The 19,149-nt window shown below is 43.7% G+C and overlaps 1 protein-coding gene across 1 annotated transcript in view; it reads left to right on the top strand.

Annotated features, from left to right (window-relative positions):
• CYB5B (cytochrome b5 type B (outer mitochondrial membrane)) overlaps nucleotides 13,879–19,149 on the top strand; it is a 35,444-nt gene continuing 30,173 nt past the window's right edge. Inside the window, 1 exon segment of the mRNA NM_001159592.1 lies at nucleotides 13,879–14,094. Coding sequence (NP_001153064.1) covers nucleotides 13,939–14,094 — 156 coding nt within the window. The 5' untranslated portion in view covers nucleotides 13,879–13,938.

The raw sequence follows: 19,149 nt of genomic DNA, 5'->3' as shown, positions 1-19,149 counted from the left end.
TAAAACTTGCCCCTCTTAAGTTACTTATCTTAAGTTACTTATTTATCACTTACTTCATAACCACCATTCACTCCTTCAGTCACTCCACTGACCAAATGTTTACCTAAATGAAGGTAGACAACGGTTTCTAGAAAAGAGTACATCAATACATATAAATTATATCTTTGAAAAGGCTGATTTTGGAATTCCTGTTGTGGCTCAGCCAAAACAAATCTGACTAGTATCCATGAGGATGCGGGTTAATCCCTGGCCTTGCTCAGTGGATCTGGCATTGCCGTGGCTGCGGTGTAGGTCGCAGATGGGGCTCGGATCCGATGTTGCTGTGGCTGTGGTGTAGACTGGCGGCTCTAGTTCCAGTTCGACCCCTAGCCTTGAAACCTCCCATATGCTGTAGATGTGGCCCTAAAAAAAGCAAAGACATTTTTAAAAATAAAAATAAATGAAAAAATTAAAAAGCTGATTTTAGGAGTTCCTGTTGTGGCTCAGAGGTAACAAACCCAACTAGTATCCATGAGGACTCATGTTCAATCCCTGGCCTTTCCCAGTGGGTTAAGCATCCTACGTGGCTGTGAGCTTCAGTGTAGGTCACAGACTCAGCTTGGATCTGGTGTTGCTGTGGCTGTACATAGGTCAGCAGCTGCAGCTCCGATTTGACCCCTAGTCTGGTAACTTCCATATGCTCCAGGTGCGGCCCTAAAAGAGCAAAAATAAATAAATAAATATTAAATAAAATTAAAAATAAATAAAAACATATTACAGATTAATCTAGTCATGAAGGAGCTTTCTCTGCCTTGTTACTCATCCTCTACAGACTAGATAAAGGCCATTGGCCAGAAAACTAGAGCATTCTGAGAGCAAAACCAGCCTAACGGAAACTTTGTGTTTATGGAAACATTATGATTTTTCAAAGTGGCCTTTCGCTCAGTAGATTGTAGTAAAAATAGTGACATCAGCCAGTCTCTGTACTAGATCATCATTATCAAAAAGAACCCCTCCTGGAGTTCTCTTGTGATGCAGCGGATTAACAAGTTGGCATCATATAGGGAATAAAGGATAAAGATACTTCCAACTGTTAATGTCTTTTCATGTTCATTTTTTCATTGGCTCCATATCTGGGAAGTATTGTAGCCTTATTATGTTTTTAATCCCCTCCTTATGCCCATCCCCTAACCATGAAATTAGACTTCTAACTTTTTTTTTTTGCTTTTTAGGGCCACATCTGTGGAATATGGAAGTTCCCTGGCTAGGGGTCGAATCAGAGCTACAGCTGCCAGCCTATACCACAGCCACAGCAACACGGGATCCTTAACTCTCTGAGCAAGGCCAGGGATCAAACCCAGGTCCTCATGGATACGAGTCCAATTCATTTCCACTGTGCCACAGCGGGAAATCCAGACTTCTAACATTTTCATTTTTATCTGTTTTTTTTCCTTCAACAGCTTTACTGAGCTATAACTCATGTACCACGCACGCAATGTGCCTGTTGAAAGTGTACAATTCAGGAGTTCCCCTGTGGCACAGCGGGTTAAGGATCTGGTATTGTTACTTACATGGTATGACGTTTGACCCCCGGTCTGGGAACTTCACATGCCACAGGCATGGCCAGGGGGGAAAAAACTCTATAATCCAGTACTTTTAGTGTAGTCACAGGGTTGTGCAACCATCATCGCAGTCTAATATTAGAACATTTTCACCACCCCCAGCAAAGGAAACCTCATAGCCATCAGTGGTCACTCCCCATTTCTCCCAACCCTCTCATCCCTGAACAACCACCAAATCTACTTTCTCTCTATGGATATGCCTTTTCAGGAAATTGCGTATGAATGAAATCATACTGTATGTGGTCTGCTGTGACTGGCTTCTTTCCCTTAGGCTGATGTTTTCGAGGTACATCCATGTTTCAGCACGCTATTTTTACTGCTGAATTATAGTAGATTGTGAGGACACATACACCTATATATTTAGGGGTATCTAATATATACACTAGAAACATGTCATATATATGTGTATATATATTTATTTGAAACAATTGTATGTATTTATCCCCCCTCCTTTTTTTTTTGTCTTTTTGCCATTTCTTGGGCTGCTCCCGCAGCATATGGCGGTTCCCAGGCTAGGGGTCTAATCAGAGCTGTAGCCACCAGCCTACGCCAGAGCCACAGCAACGTGGAATCCGAGCTGCGTCTGTGACCTACACTACAGCTCACGGCAACGCTGGATCATTAACCCACTGAGCAAGGGCAGGGATCGAACCCGCAACCACATGGTTCCTAGTCGGATTCGTTAACCACGACGGGAACTCCTATTACTCGTTTTTTAAAAAAAGCAAACAAACACTAAAAGAAAGAAAATTGGGTCTATTGAAGCCCGGAAAACCAATCCAGGGTAGAAAATAACCTTATGGATGGCTGTTTGCAAAGCCAGAGTTTCTTTCCATTCTAGAAACTGGGCTGGGCCAGCAGGAGTTGAGCCTACAGTCATAAAACTCAACAGGGTAGTTCTAGGGGACTCCCCAGAAGAGGCTGCCCAGAAGGCTGAGAGGTCCGACTGACCTGGGGGTTGGAACAACCCTAAGATGCTTGCAATCAAACAGCCCTTCCTGAGGCCATACCTTCCACAATATGGGCTCTTTGAACCAGTTTTCTGAAGCCTCCCTGATACTGGATGGCCCAGGCCTGGCCCTGGGAAGGGAAGGAGATTCTTCTTCTGTGATGGCTTTAAGAGTTTCTCTTCCGGGATTTCCCTGGTGAGCTAGTGGTCAGTGCTTTCACCACTACTGCCCAGGATCAACCCCTGGCCTGGGAACTGAGATTCTACATCAAGCTGCTGCTCACCACAGCCAAAAAGAAAAAAAGAAAAAAAAAAAAAAAGGTTTTGTCTTCCGTCTGGCATGGGGTAAAGTAGGTTGGCAGGGGACATAATACCTTGAGAGGCCAAGAACAGATTGTGGGCCACGTAATTGTATTCTGTTCTTGGAACAGGAAAAGAGAAAATAGAACTTCCCCACCAAAAAGAGGGTGAGAACCCAGGAGGTGAGTTTGATGTCTGCAGAAAAATGTGACAGGGCTGCATCTGTGGCATATGGAAGTTCCCAGGCTAGGGGTTGAATGGGAGTACAGCTGTCGGCCTATGCCACAGCCACAGCAACTCGGGATCTGAGCCTTATCTGTGACCTACACCGCAGCTCAGGGCAACACCGGATCCTTAACCCACTGAGCGAGGCCTGGGATCGAACCTGCGTCCTCATGGATGCTAGTTGGGTTCACTAACCGCTGAGCCACGATGGGAAGTCCCCCTTTGCTCTATTCTTAAGGAGCATGCACAATGTCTTCCCTGACTGTCTTCCCTTTCCTGCTCCATTTCAACTGTTTATACGAAAGCAGTTAAGATGAGCTTGCAAGGTAAATAACTCTCCTGTAGCAGCATTACACACTAGTTTGTTGATCTGAGATAAATTTCAGAGCACACAACTGGACAGCTGTGGGTAAAGGATTTTGTAATATATAAAAACAGTGGAAGTAAAACATTAATGTTAATTTTTTTTTCCTTTGGCCAAACCTGCATCATATGGAATTTCCCAGGCCAGGGATCAAAGCCATGAGCAGCAACCTGAGCTGCTGCAGTGACAACACTGGATCCTTAACCTGCTGAGCCACATGGGGACTCCTAAAATTTTTTTTTTTTTAATTTTTAAATCATAGTTGATTTACAATGTTCTGTCGATTTCTTTCTTGCTTGCTTTTTGTTTTATTTTATTTTATTTTATTTTATTTTTTGGTTTTTAGGGCCGCACCCGCGGCATATGGAGGTTCCCAAGCTAGGGGTCTAATAGGAGCTGTAGCTGCTGGCCTATGCCACAGCCACAGCCACACCAGATCTGAGCCGTGTCTGCGACCTACACCACATGGCAGTGCTGGATCCTTAACCCACTGAGCGTGAGCGAGGCCAGGGATTGAACCCTCATGGTTCCTAGTCAGATTCGTTTCCATGGCACCATGATGGGAACTCCTGTTCTGTCCATTTCCGCTGCCCAGTAAAGTGACCCAGCCATACATCCATATTCATTCCTTTTTTTCACGTTATCCTCCAACATGTTCCATCATAAGTAATCAGATATAGTTCCTTATGCTATACAGCAGGATTTCATTGCTTATTCACTCCAAAGGCAACAGTTTGCACCTACTAACCCCAAACTCCCTAAAATGTTTTAATGGTAGTAAAACATTAATGTTAAAATGTTTTGAATGGTAAATGCCATCTTCCTCTTACTTCTTTTAAGAGCCAGGTCTTCTATAGCACTTAGAATAATAACTCCAAACTAGCCAGCATTAACTGAGGACTCTGTGGCAGGCACCGTGCTGAGTTTTGTTTAATACATGACCTAGTACTTAGCTGTAGTTACTCAGTAAATGTTTATCGAAGAGCTCAAAAAAACCCAAAAACCAAAAAACCCAAAAACCTATGAAAGATTGTCAAGAAAACTATAGAACATCATTCCTTATGAATATAAACAAAAGATCCCTAAGGAAAATTGTAGCGAATTGAACCCAACAATCTAAAAAAAAAAAAAAAAAAGAAATTGGAAATTCCTCTGTGGCACAGTGGGTTAAAGATCCAGTATTGTCCCTTCAGCAGCTTGGGAAATTCTACAAAACAACCATTAGAATTATAATGAGTTTAGGATTTCCCATTGTGGCTCAGTGGGTTAAGAACCCAACTAGTATCTGTGAGGATGTGAGTTCAATCCCTGGCTTTGCTCAATGGGTTAAGGATACGGTGTTGCTGTGAGCTTCGGCTTGGGTCACAGATGCTACTTGTGTCTGGCATTGTTGTGGCTGTGGTGTACGCTGGCAGCTGCAGCTCCGTTTCAACCCCTAGCCTGGGAACTTCCATATGCTGCAGGCAAGGCCCTAAAAAAAAGAAAAACAAACAAAAAGAGAACTATCGGTGAGTTTAGCAAGGTCATAGAATACTAAGTCAATGTACCAAATCAATTGTATTTCTATATTATGGCAGTAAACCATTGGGAAATGAAATAATTCCATTTATAATAGTATAAAACCCATAAAATATTTAGAACTAATTTTAGCAAAAGCTGTAGAAGACCTCTATGCCAAAAATCACAAATTGAGAAGAGATTCAAATTGAAGTTTCCTGGTGGCTCAACAGGTTAATGGTCCAGCCTTGTCACTGCTATGGCTTGGGTTGTTTAGGGCATTTGTGGATTGTGAGACTCAAGGTTGTTAAGGTGTTCATTCTTTTTTTTTTTTTTTTTGTCTTTTTGCTATTTCTTGGGCCACTCCCATGGCATATGGAGGTTCCCAGGCTAGGGGTTGAATCGGAGCTGCAGCCACCGGCCTACGCCAGAGCCACAGCAATGCAGGATCCGAGCCGAGTCTGCAACCTACACCACAACTCACGGCAACGCCGGATCGTTAACCCACTGAGCAAGGCAGGGACTGAACCTACAACCTCATGGTTCCTAGTCGGATTCGTTAACCACTGTGCCATGATGGGAACTCCAAGGTGTTCATTCTTTATACATTCATCTCTAAGCACTTTTACAGAAAGTAAGTGTATATGTATGACTGGGTCACTTTGCTATACAGAAGATATTATCACAGCCTTATAAATTAACTATGCTTCAGTACAACTTTTAAAAAAAGGAAGTAACAGGCTAATTTTAAAAAATAACCATATTATTTTGGGATAATTTTAGATTTGCAGAGAAATTGCAAAATATTACAGAGTTCTTTTTTTCTTTTTTGGCTGCCCCTCAGCACATGGTGTTCCTGGGCCAGGGATCAGATCTGAGCCACAGTTGTAGCCAACACAGCAACTTTGGAATCCTTAACCCACTGTGCCAGGCTGGGAACCTCACAGGCATCCCAGAGTTTCAGAGACACCGTTGATTCCATTGCACCACAGCGGGAACGCCTTAGAGGTTCTTATATACGCCTCACCCTATTTCCCATAATATCTTAGATTACTAAGACGACTGATATCTTAGCTTTATTGTAGTACATTTGTCAAACCTGAGAAATCGACACTGATACATTACCTTTGCTTTAATCTGAATTTCACTTTTTTCCCCTGATGTCCTTTTTTTTTTTTTGTTCTAGGATACAATCCAGGTTGCCACTTTGTGTTTAGTTGTTGTCTCCTTAGTCAAAATGGGTCCGTGACAATTTCTCATTGTCTCCATGTCTTTGTTTTCTTTTTCTTTTCTTTTTTTGTCTTTTTGCTATTTCTTTGTGCCGCTCCCGCGGCATATGGAGGTTCCCAGGCTAGGGGTCAAATCGGAGCTGGAGCCACTGGCCTACGCCAGAGCCACAGCAACACGGGATCCGAGCCGCGTCTGCAACCTACACCACAGCTCACGGCAATGCCGGATCATTAACCCACTGAGCAAGGGCAGGGACCGAACCCGCAACCTCATGGTTCCTAGTCGGATTCGTTAACCACTGCACCATGACGGGAACTCCATTGTTTTTCATTTTTAAATGCATTTGACAGTTTTGGTTGATACTGGTCAGGTATTTTGTAGGATGTTCCTCAATTTGAGTTTGCCTAATGTTTCTCTTATGTTTAGCTTGAGCCTGCGAGTTTGCAGGACGATGTCACAGTGGGGAAGTGCCCCTGTATCACATACCAGGGATAAGATGCTATGAACATGATCTATAGCTGGAGATGTTGACCTTGACCACTTGGTTCAACCAGCTGATTTTAAAATTTATGTGGAAATACAGGAGTTCCTGTCAAGGCTCAGCGAGACGAATCTGACTACTATCCGAGAGGACAAAGGTTCAATCCCTGGCCTCACTCAGGGGGTTAAGAATCTGGCATTGCCATGAGCTGTGGTGTAGGTCACAGATGAGGCTCAGATCCCAAGTTGCTGTGGCTGTAGCACAGGCTGGCTGCTGTACGTCTGATTTGACCCCAAGCCTGGGAACCTCTATATGCTGTGGGCGCGGCCCTAAAAGACAAACAAGCAATAATTTATTTGGAAATATAAAGGATCAAAAAGAGCAGAAACAGTCTTTTCAGCAAGTATTGCTGGGAAACCTGGACAGCTGCATGCAAATCAATGAAACTAGAACACACCCTCACACCATGCACAAAAATAAACTCAAAGACTTAAATATAAGACAAGACACCATCAAACTCCTGGAAGAGAACATAGGCAAAACATTCCCTGACATCAGCCTTACAAATATTTTCTCAGGTCAGTCACCCAAAGCAGCAGAAATAAAAGCAAAAATAAACCAATGGGACCTAATCAAACTGACAAGCTTTTGCACAGCAAAGGAAACCAAAAAGAAAACAAAATGACAACTTACAGAATGTGAGAAAATAGTTTCAAGTGATGCAACTGACAAGGGCTTAATCTCTAAAATATATGAACTGATACAACTCAACAGCAAAAAAGCCAACAACCCAATTGAAAAATGAGCAAAAAACCTGAATAGACATTTCTCCAAAGAAGATATACAGATGGCCAACAACATGAAAAAATGCTCAACATCACTGATTATTAGAGAAATGCAAATCAAAACTACCACGAGATACCACTTCACACCAGTCAGAATGGCCATCATTAATAAATCCACAAATAGCAAATGCTGGAGGGAGTGTGGAGAAAAGGCAACCCTCCTACACTGTTGGTGGGAATGTAAGCTGGTACAACCACTATGGAGAACAGTGTGTAACTTAGAAACTATACGTAAAACTACCATATGACCCAGCAATCCTGCTCTTGGACATATATCTGGACAAAACATTCCTTGAAAAAGACACATGCACCCGCATGTTCATGGCAGCACTATTCACAGTAGCCAAGACATGGAAACAAACCAAATGTCCAATGACAGATGATTGGATATATACACAATGGAATACTACTCAGCCATAAAAAGAATGACATAATGCCATTTGCAGCAACATGGATGGAACTAGAGGTGCTCATACTGCGTGAACTAAATCAGAAAGAGAAAGACAAATACCATATGATATCACTTATATCTGGAATCTAATATATGGCACAAATGAACCTTTCCACAGAAAGGAAAATCATGGACTTGGAGAATAGACTTGTGGTTGCCAAGGGTGAAGGGGAGGGAGTGGGATGGATTGAGAGCTTGGGGTTAATAGATGCAGACTATTGCCTTTGGAATGGATAAGCAATGAGATCCTGCTGTGTAGCACTGGGAACTATGTCTAGTAGCTTATGATGGAGCATGATAATGTGAGAAAAAAGAATGTATACATGTATGTGTGACTGGGACGCCATGCTGTATGGTAGAAAATTGACAGAACACTGTAAATCAGCTATAATGGGAAAAAATAAACATCATTTTATGTATAAAAAAAGAGCAGAAACAATTTTGAAAACCAAGAGCAAAGCTTCTTCGATTTCCATTACCTGACTTCAAGCCTTCCTACAAAGCTATTGTAACCAAGGAGTTCCCGTCGTGGCTCAGTGGTTAACAAATCCGACTAGGAACCATGAGGTTGCGGGTTCAATCCCTGCCCTTACTCAGTGGGTTAACGATCCGGCATTGCCGTGAGCTGTGGTGTAGGTCGCAGACACGGCTCGGATCCTGCGTTGCTGTGGCTGTGGTATAGGCCAGTGGCTACAGCTCTGATTTGACCCATAGCCTAGGAACCTCCATATGCTGAGGAAGTGGCCCAAGAAGTGGCAAAAAGACTGGAAAAAAAAAAAAAAAAAAAAAAAAAAAAAGCTCTTGTAACCAAGACAGTGTGGAATTGGCATAAGGTTAGACAAATAAATCACTGATATGTAATAGAAAGTTTAGAACAAGACCCGCACTTACATGGTCAGTCAGTTTTCATCAAAACATGGAAACAATTCAGTGGGGAACTATTTTCATTAAAAGGTGTTGGAACAACTGGGTATCCACTTGGGAAAAAAAGAGAATGAGAAAGCTGGCTAGTTTACAAAGTTGGTAAGTAGCAAGGGTAGGGATCCAAGCTAGACTTTCTGGCTCTCTTGTGCTATAAATTGTGAATATGAAGTTATCACACATACATTTAGGCCACAGTAGTTTTTTGAATCAAATTTACTTTGAAGCCATACTTTTCAAAAATGCCAGCGTTCTTAAAGAAAAATCAAGAAGTGTCCTTGATTAAAGGAAATTAAGGAGACATAAATACATGCAGTACATTATCCTGCATTGGATCCTGGCTCTCATAGACACACCAGAATTTCACTAAGGACCTTATTATACTAACTGGGATATAATACAGATGGCGTGTTAGATAATAGTCTTATATGAATGTCAGGAGTTCCCTAATGGCCTACCAGTGAAGCATTCCGCGTTGTCACTGCTGTGGTGTAGGTTTGATCCCTGGCCTGGGAACTTCTGCATGCCACAAGTATGGCCAAAAAAAAAAAAAGTTAAATTCCCTGAATTTGAAAATCATAGTAAGAGTCTCTCCCCTCCCCCTTCTTCTTGGCTGTGCCTGAGGCATGCAGAAGTTCCTGGGCAGGGATGGAACTTGTGCCACCGAAGTGACAATGCCAGGTCTTTAACCACTAGTTCATCAAGGAACTCCCAAGAATGTGTTCTTATTCTTAGAAGATACAGAAACATTTGGAGGCAAAGGGCCATGATGTCTGCAACTTACTGTGAAGTGGTTTTAACATTAACAACAATAAAAATATAGATGAGATGGAGTTCCCGTCGTGGCTTAGTGTTTAATGAATCCGACTAGGAACCATGAGGTTGTAGGTTTGATCCCTGGCCTTGCTCAGTGAGTTAAGGATCCGTGTTGCCGTGAGCTGTGGTGCAGATTGCAGACATGACTCAGACGCGGCTCGGATCCCGCGTTGCTGTGGCTCTGGTGTAGGCTGGCAGCTACAGCTCCGATTCGACCCCTAGCCTGGGAACCTCCATATGCCACAGGAGCAGCCCAAGAAATGGATAAAAAGAACAGATAAATAAATAATATATATGCTAGAAATCAAATATGGAAAAACAGTAATAATTGGTGAATCTAAGTTAAAAGTAAATGAGAATTCACTGTATTACTCTTTCAACTTTGAAATTCTAAAAAAAAAAAAAAAGAAATTTAAATACAAATTTTTAAAAAAACCCACTTCAATCTGATTCTAATTCCGGTTGCCATGATGGTGACAAATTCAGTCTTAGTCCTTGATGAGCGCATCCCTCTCCTCCTCCCCAGGGGTTTTACACAGTGCAAAACATTCAGGACAGGCCCTCTAGTCTTTACTCCACATTGGTTCCTTCCTGAAAGATCTGCTGCAGAGCTGGCAGCCTCCACACTGGAACTCAGGTCTGTCTGCTAGCCAGGAGCCCTGGTGTGGAGAGTCCAGTCTTTCTGTATGTACCATCCAGCCCTTGCTCTCCGAAATCCTGTCACCTGCCTAGGTCCCTTTGAGGAAGTTTGTGGGGTTCCTGGTACTGGAGGAATCTCAAACCATTTTCTTCTTTCGGGTCTCAGAAAGCCCATTTTTTGCTTTTTGTGGTACTCCAAATGTATTTCTCCAACCTCTTTCTCTTTGGTGAGAGTTTCTTCCATGCTTTCCTCTTAAGGACTTTAAAAACCCTGTAGGGAGTTCCTCTGTGCCTCAGCAGGTTAAGGACCCAGGATTGTCCTTGCTGTGGCTCTGAGTGTTGTTTTGGTGTGGGTTTGATCCATGGCCTAGGAACTTCCACATGCCCTGGGTGTGGCCGAAAAAGAAAAAACAAAACACAACAACACTAAAAAAACACTATCGGATTCGGTTTCCTAGGTGGAAGTAGTAAAGGAAATGCTATGTGATTTTAGTAATTCACTGTACAAGCGATAAAGACATCAAATATGTTTCAAAACAGACTCATAGATAAAGAGAGCAAATTAAGAGCTCCTGTCGTGGCTCAGCAGAAATGAATCTGACTAGCATCCATGAGGACGCAGGTTCAATCCCTGGCCTCACTCAGTGGGTTAAGGATCTGGCGTTGCTGTGAGCTGTGGTTTAGGTTGCAGATTCGGCTCAGGTCAAATCTGATGTTGCTGTGGCTGTGGCTGGCAGCTACATTTTTGATTCCACCCCTAGCCTGGGAGCCTCCACATGTTGTGGGTGTGGCCCTAAAAAGACAAAAAAATAAAAAAAGAGAGAGCAAACTCGTGGTTACCAGTGGGGAGTGGGCAGTGCTACTGGCAATACTATTGGGTATAAGAAAGGCTACAGGGATGTATTGTACCACATGGGGAATCTAGCCAATATTTTGTCAAAACTGTAAATGGAGTGTAGCCCATAAAAACTGCATTAAAAATGCTTCAAAAAAAGTTGAGCGTTTTCTCAAAGTTATCCACAGATTACTTGCATTGGAATCATTTAAAATACTTGCTAAAAATGTTCCTTTCTGATTCTATATCCAGACCCATTGGTCCTGAATGTCTGGTAGTGGGGCCAGGAATCTGCTTTTTTTAGTGTTTTAAAACAATGTTTTATTATTTCTCTTGATTCTGTGGGTTGACTGGGCAGTTCTGCTGATAAAGCCTAGACATACTCATGTGTTACATTCAGCTAACAAATTGATTAAGGGGGAGGCGCAGCTGAGACAGCTTAAATGGCTGATTTTTAGTCCCAGGCTCCTTCATAGCATCATGAAGAGTTGTAAGACGGTGAAGATGGAACTTTTGCTGTGATCTACTAGCCAAAGTAAGTAACAAGGCAAGCCAAGATTCAAGGTGAGCAAGAGACTCCATGTCTGGACAGGAGGGAATCTGCTTTTTTTTTTTTTTTTTTTTTTTTGTCTTTTTCTAGGGCCACACTTGCGGCACTTGAGATTCTCGGGCTAGGGGTCAAATGGGAGCTAGAGCCGTAGGCCTACGCCACAGCCACAGCAACCGGGGAACCGAGCTGCGTCTGCAACCTACACTGCAGGTCACGGCCACGCTGTATGCCACTGAGCGAGGCTAGGAATCGAAACCCCAACCTCATGGTTCCTAGTCGGATTCCTTAACCACTGAGCCACGAGGGAACTCTGGAATCTGCATTTTTAACATAGGCTTCTCAATTGACTCATGCTCACTGGGGTTAAGTGTCAATTATTCATTTACCAAATATATGTCAGAGCTGTGTTCCTTTGCATTTGCTGCAAATCTCTATTGCTGCCACTTAAATTTCTATGTATGTAAATGTTTTTCTGTCTTTCAGAAATTTCTGAAATGGTAATGTGCTTACATACTCTATGGAGATGGAATCACTGGCGCTCAGAATGGTAGCAGAGTTTGTGAAAAAGGTGGAATTTGAGGTGCTTGAAAGGTGAATAGGCAATGGAAGGGTACCTTTCTGGGTTGGAATTTGAGGTGCTTGAAAGGTGAATAGGCAATGGAAGGGTACCTTTCTGGGTTTTTTTTGTTGTTGTTGTCTTTTTGCCATTTCTAGGGCCGCTCCTGCGGCATATGGAGGTTCCCAGGCTAGGGGTTGAATCGGAGCTGTAGCCTCCCGCCTACGCCAGAGCCACAGCAATGCGGGATCCGAGCTGCATCTGCAGCCTACACTACAGCTCATGGCAACGCCAGATCCTTAACCCACTGAGCAAGGGCAGGGACCGAACCCGTAACCTCATGGTTCCTAGTCGGATTCGTTAACCACTGCGCCACGACAGGAACTCCTGTTTTGTTTTTTTTTTTTTTTTTTTTTTTTTTGACCCACAGCTTGCAGCTACTTGATGTGGGACATCAATTCCCAGACCAGGGACTGAATCTGGGCCACAGCAGTGAATGCGCCTGAGTCCTAACAGCTAGATCACCAGGGAACTCCCTGGAAGAGAGGGGATGGAGCTTGTAAGACCCCAGATGTGAATTTTTACTCGTAAGTTTAGGAGTCAGTAGCTGGTGCACAAGGCTTATAAAAGGTGAAAGTGGGTGGGGGTGGACTATGGAGAGTAGGGGAGAGTGACATGATGAAAATGACATTTCACAATAACCAACTTGGCATTTGCAATGGCAGTTAAAAATGAGTAGCTCACTACCCTGCACATTAACCCAACTTGTAATTCCAAAAGGCCAGGACCTCTACCCAGCGACAGTTGAGGCGAATTCTATTTTAGAACACATAGAAACAAAACAGTGTAGTTTGTCCTGATCATTAAAGAATTCATTTAAAATCCAGCCTTAAGATATAGTTGACATGACAAAATCAGATTCTTAGTAGTGGCACAAAGTTAGGTGACTCCATACTGTAACCCCAGTCACTGTCTCAAGGCCTCAGGTCAGTCATTCCGCTTTTTCTAACACCGCCGGTCACTTATGTATTGTTATGTACCAAGCTTTCTGCACTCTCATTTAATCTATAAGGTAGAGATTATGCCCATTTTGCTTGTGAGAAGACTGCCTTAGAGAGACGGGGTTCGCGGGTCACAGCCTGGAGGCTGCAAACTAAAAACGTAAATCTGGGGCAGGAACAGAGAACTGTGCGGATGGTGGGGGGAGAAACGAGCTCCACGTGGCTCAGGAAGGATCCGCCGCGTGGAGAAGGAAATAGGAATGGTGACTCTGCTCCCTCTTTTCAGAATTCTGCGGGGCCCTACGGCGAGTGAAGAGGAAACCTTCTGGCTCTTTGCCTGACTCGTCTGTCAACGTCTCTCTTCGGCGCTTTTCCAAAATCACAGTATTTCATTGGTGAGATTGGAGAGGATGGGTAAATATGATTGGTTAGTTGGACCTCGAACCAGGCCCACGCCCCTAGGATCATGCCAGTAGTGGGCGGGATTTGAAACTGAGTCCCTCGTTTCATTGGTGAAGAGAAAAAGAACCAGGAACTATCCGAGGTCATGATTGGCTGTTGCCAGGAGCCTTATGGGCCTGGTTACGGAAGCCCGGAAGAACTGAGGGCTCTTTCCACCTCGAGGAAGTTAGCGGCGGAAACCGGGTTAGCGGTGGAGAAGAGATATTGGAGACCCAATGGCGACTGTGGAAGCCAGCGGCAGCGATGGGCAAGGGGTCGAGACCTCCGTCACCTATTACCGGTTGGAGGAGGTGGCGAAGCGCAACTCCCCGAAAGAGCTATGGCTGGTTATCCATGGCCGAGTCTACGATGTCACCCGCTTCATGAACGAGGTGAGGCCCGGGAGGTGGGCAGCGAGGGGTGGTCGGGCCCGAAAACGCTGCTAGGGTCGTGTATAGGAGGGAAGTGAGGCCTGGCTGTCTGCGACCAGGCGTACGAAAGCGACCACGAGACGGAGACTGGGGAGGCCTGGTCGGTATGCAATTCTGGTGTCTTCAGTGATATAATGCGCTGCGTGTCACACATCGAGCACTTTCTGTCTGCTAGGCTAAACTCTTGAGTCGTCGTTATCCCCATTTTACAGAAAGGGAAGCAGCCTCACAGATTCTCGTTTAACAGAGCCATTTGAAGGCTCTAGAGCCTTTGCTCCTCGCCCTGTACTTTGTGAAGTAATACCATGTTTGGTCTTCGTTTTCTTAAGAAGCTGAGATTTCTCCCCACCCTCCCATCCCTCCATTATGCCGCCTTTATTTTTTTTTTTCTATTTTGAGTTGACCTTGAGGCCGGAGGTTGTGAGTTGGTTTTTTTTTTTGGCCATTGATTTAGGTCTGTCACCCTCTTTTGTAAAGTCTGTTGTGTCAGGTTCTACAAATTCTCCTTGAGACCCTCCCTGGTATAACTCTTTCTTTCTTAAAGGAAACAGACTTCTCTCTCTCTCTTTTTTTTTTTTTTTTTTTTTTTTTTTTTACTTTTTAGGACCACACTCTCAGCATATGGAGGGTCCCAGGCTAGGGTTGAATCGGAGCTGCAGCTGCTGGCCTACACCACAGCCACTGCAGGATCCAAGCTGCATCTGTGACCTATACCACAGCTCAGGGCAACGCCAGATCCTTAACCCATTGAGCGAGGCCAGGGATGGAACCTGCAACCTCTTGGTTCCTAGTCGGATTCGTTTCTGCTGAGCTGCAACTGGAACTCCCAGACTTCTCATTTTTTTAAACTCTATTTTGAGGTGTGATTTACATAGAGTACATTGTGTTCCTTTAAAGTGTACAGCTTGTTGAGTTTTGAAAAATGTATTCACCCAAGTAATAAATCCGCTCCAGTTAAGAAAACATTTCTAGGAGTTCTCGTCGTGGCACAGTGGAAACGAATCCAACTAGAAACAGTGAGGTTTTGGGTTTGATTCCTGGCCTTGCTCAGAGGGCTAAGGATTGAGCTTTGCCTTATGCTGTGGTGTAGGTTACAGACTCAGCTCCGATCTGGCGTTCCTGTGGCTCTGGCATAGGCCCGCGGCTGCAGCTCAAATTGGACCCCTAGCCTGGGAACCGAAATATGCCACGGGTGCGGCCCTAAAAGACAAAAAAGAAAGAAAGAAAGCATTTCCACTACTCTATTTTTAATTTCCTTTTTTCTCCTTTGTGGTCATTCCCCTCCAAATCCCTGAAGGTTTGGGATATTTGAAATATAAATTAATTAATTAATTTATTTATTTATGGTGTGCATTATTTTGTCTTGATTAATACATTAGTAATCTTGTAAATAATTCCTTGGAAGTTCTTTCATAATATAACCCTATTATAACTGAGAAAAAAGTTCATTTCTATTAGTTCTTTCTCTGAAGTGAATATAAAAAAGGTAAATATTTTTCCTTTTAATTTGGGGCTTGGGAAGAGGAAGCTTTGCATCCTGATTCACAAATCTATAAAAGTTTTTAAAACTTAAGCTTTCCCCAAAAGGACATTTTATTTATTTTATTTTTTAGAGCCATACCTGTGGCATCTGGAAGTTCTCCCAGGCAAAATTTTTTTTTCCCCTTTTTAGGACCACACCTGCAGCATGGGAAATTCTCCCAGACTAGGGGTCAAATTGGAGCTGCAGCTGCTGGCCTGTGCCGCAGACACAGCAGCACCAGATCTGAGCCACCTCTGCAACCTATGCCACAGCTTAACCTATGCGCATCCTCATGGACACTAGTTGGGTTCTTAACCCAATGAGCTACAATGGGAACTCTAGAAGGACGTTAATAAATCTTTCTAGTGGCCAACAAGTTAACTTATTAGAATGTAGTAACTTTTTGCCTCTGTAGGTTGTACAGCATTTTTTGCTTTTAAAAGTTCTTTCCCATTGTTTCAGCCTCAAAATAACTAGTTGTGGAGTTCCCATCGTGGCTGAGCGGTAAACGAACCCGACCAGTATCCATGAGGATGTAGGTTCGATCCCTGGCCTTGCTCAGTGGGTTAACGATCCGGCATTGCCGTGAGCTGTGGTGTAGGCTGGCGGCTGTAGCTTCGATTCATCCCCTAGCCTGGGAACCTCCATATGCCCCAGGTATGGCCCCAAAAAGCAAACAAAAAAACAACTCCCCAAAATCAAAATAACTAGTTGAGAGTGAGTTGGGTAGTAGTGGTTCTTATTTTAATAGCGGTATATTAAACAGGTTCAGCAAGATTTGGGGCAAAGAGTTGATTAGTGTGCAGGGTGTGCTCTAGATAAATCCTTTGACTTCTCTAACCTACACAGCATTATTTCAAAATTTTGGCTTTAGCTGTGTCCTTTGGTGTATGCCTTATTATGTAATAAGTTTCAAGTGTGGGTTGTAGCATGTTAAAGCATAGTTCGTAATGCGTAGCCAATAATGTTTTTCATCTGTGATTTCATTTCCCTCCAGTTTCTTCTTGATTGATTTAGAATAGAAAATGAACTTGCAAGGAACACTCAAGTCGCAGATATTAATCTTGAATGGTGGTGGTTAATCTGGTTCACCACATTTGGGTGGAGCCAGAGATAGCACCTGCGAGCCAAGGCAGCCCTTGAAGCTTGAGCTGCAGATCTTAACCTGCAGTTAGTCTTTCTTACTTGGCTGTTGCAGAATTGTCTCTGTCCCAGTTTTCTTGTTCATTCCGCGTCTATTCATTTATTCACTTACTCTTTCAAAGCTTTATCAAGTGTCTGCTAAGCACCAGATACTGTTCTAGGTGCTGAGAATGAAGCAGTCGGTAATGTTTATGCCCTCATGGAGATTACAATCTATGGGAAGTGATTACAGTCTATAAGCAAAGTAAATAAAATGTACACTCTGTCAGGTGGTGGTAAATGGTAAGAAGAAAAATAAAGCAAAGAAGAGGACTGTGAACAGCGTTCCCTTCGTGGCTCAGTGGTTAAGAAACCCGACTAGGATCCATGAGGGTTTGATGCTGGCCTCCCTCAGTGGATTAAGGATCTGGCGTTGCTTTGAGCTGTGGTGTAGGTCACAGATGTGGCTTGGATCTGGTGTTGCTGTGGCTGTGACATAGGCCGGCAGCTGCAGCTCTGATTCGACCCCTAGCCTGGGAACCTCCATATGCCGCGGGCGCGACCCTAAAAAGAGAGAAAAAAAGAAGAGGACTGTGGACATGTATGGGATGAGGGTGTGAGGATGAGGGATTGAAATTTAGATATGATGGCCAGAGATGGCCTTATTGAAGAAAATGACTAGCATAAAGGCCCGAATGAAGTTCCAGGAGCTAACCGTGTGGGTATCTGCAGGAAGACCTTTTTGCGAAGAAGGAGCAAATTTAAAGGCCTTGATGTATGTCTGGTGTGTTTGAGGAGCAGTGAGCGAGCTCATAGTGGCTGGCTGGAGGTAGATGAGGTTGCCATCATCAGAGGGGCACAGATGAAGTACAGCTTTGCCGGTTTGAGAAAGGATTTGACTTTTGTTCTAAGATGGGAAAGCACACTGGAGCAAAGGAGTGATAAGATGTGACCTAATGGTTTTGGAGTATCACTCCGACAGACTGAGCGGGGCAAGGGCAGAATTGAAGAGCCCAGTTTTGGGGCACTTGCAGTATTTGGGGCAAGAGATGGTTCGTGGTTTGGACCAGGGTGGTGGCAGTGCGGGTGTATCAGATTTTGGATGTGTTGTGTTGGTAGAGCCAGTAGGATTTTAAATGATGCATTAGATTTGAAGAGCGAGAGAAAAAGAGTCAAGAGTGACCAACATTTTTGCCTGCAGGTCTGGAACAGTGGGGTTCTTATTAGATGAGTTGAGGAAGACACATTGGTTTGCATCCTTCTCTTTCCCATTTGAAATCACTTTGGGGCTCCTCCTTAGAAAGGGATTCCTGATCTGAGTATCTTGCAGGAATGCTGGATTCTTTAACCCACTGTGCCAGGCCGGGGCTCGAACCCCAGCCTCCACAGCAACCTGAGCCACTGCAGTCAGATTCTTAGTCCACTGTCCTACAGCGGGAACTGCCCTTTTTTTTGGCCCTTGATTAATGGATATGATTAGTGTTAATGCTGGAGGTTGAATGTGATTTAGAATTGGTAGGATAATTGAATTATATTTACTCTAACAGATTAATTTTGCATTTTTGAATTAGTCGTATTGGTTCAGTTAATGAATTATTATTTTTTTAGATCTGCACCTGAGGCCTATAGAAGTTCCTAGGCTAGAGGTTGAATCTGAGCTGCAGCTGCTGGCCTACACCACAGCCACAAATAAACTTGGTTCTGCCCTCCTGAAGCTACCCTTCTTAGGGAGACAAAAGAAGGCAAAACAGACAAAAGCTAAATGCTGGTGCTTTCTAGGAAGGAAACAAGGAGTTGAGAAAGAAAAATGGTGGCAAGGGGTAGGTCTGCTTTAGTTAGAGGACCTGGAAAGTTTCCGTGAGAAGATGACTTAGTTGATGAGAAGGAACAAGTTTTGCGAAGACCAGACAAAAGAGCATTCCGGCAGCATCTTCAGGGTCCAGCAAGAGTTCGGCACTTTCTCAAACCGGCAAACTAAAGGCTGATTTTGGAATTCCTGTTGTGGCTCAGCCAAAACAAATCTGACTAGTATCCATGAGGTTGCGGGTTCGATCCCTGGCCTTGCTCAGTGGGTTAAGGATCCGGTGTTGCTGTCAGCTGTGGTGTAGGTCACAGACAGGCTCAGATTCTGAGTTGCTCTGTCTGTGGTGTAGGTCAGCAGCGATAGCTCCGATTCGATCCCTAGTCTGGGAACTTCCATATGCTGCGGGGTGCAGCCTTAAAAAGACCAAAAAAAAGAATAAGCACCCAATAAATACTATTACTACTAAACCAAATCAGTGGTGACACTATAATTTTATTACGGAATACTATGACTCTCTCTAGTCCTACATAGTCAGTATATATTGGTATATGCATGGAAGATGTTGAAG

The sequence above is a fragment of the Sus scrofa genome, chromosome 6 (genome assembly GCF_000003025.6).
Source record: "Sus scrofa isolate TJ Tabasco breed Duroc chromosome 6, Sscrofa11.1, whole genome shotgun sequence".
In the NCBI taxonomy this organism is placed as follows: Eukaryota; Metazoa; Chordata; class Mammalia; order Artiodactyla; family Suidae; genus Sus; species Sus scrofa.
The sequence above is the reverse complement of the archived record's forward strand: the minus strand, read 5'-3'. Positions and strand labels throughout refer to the sequence as shown.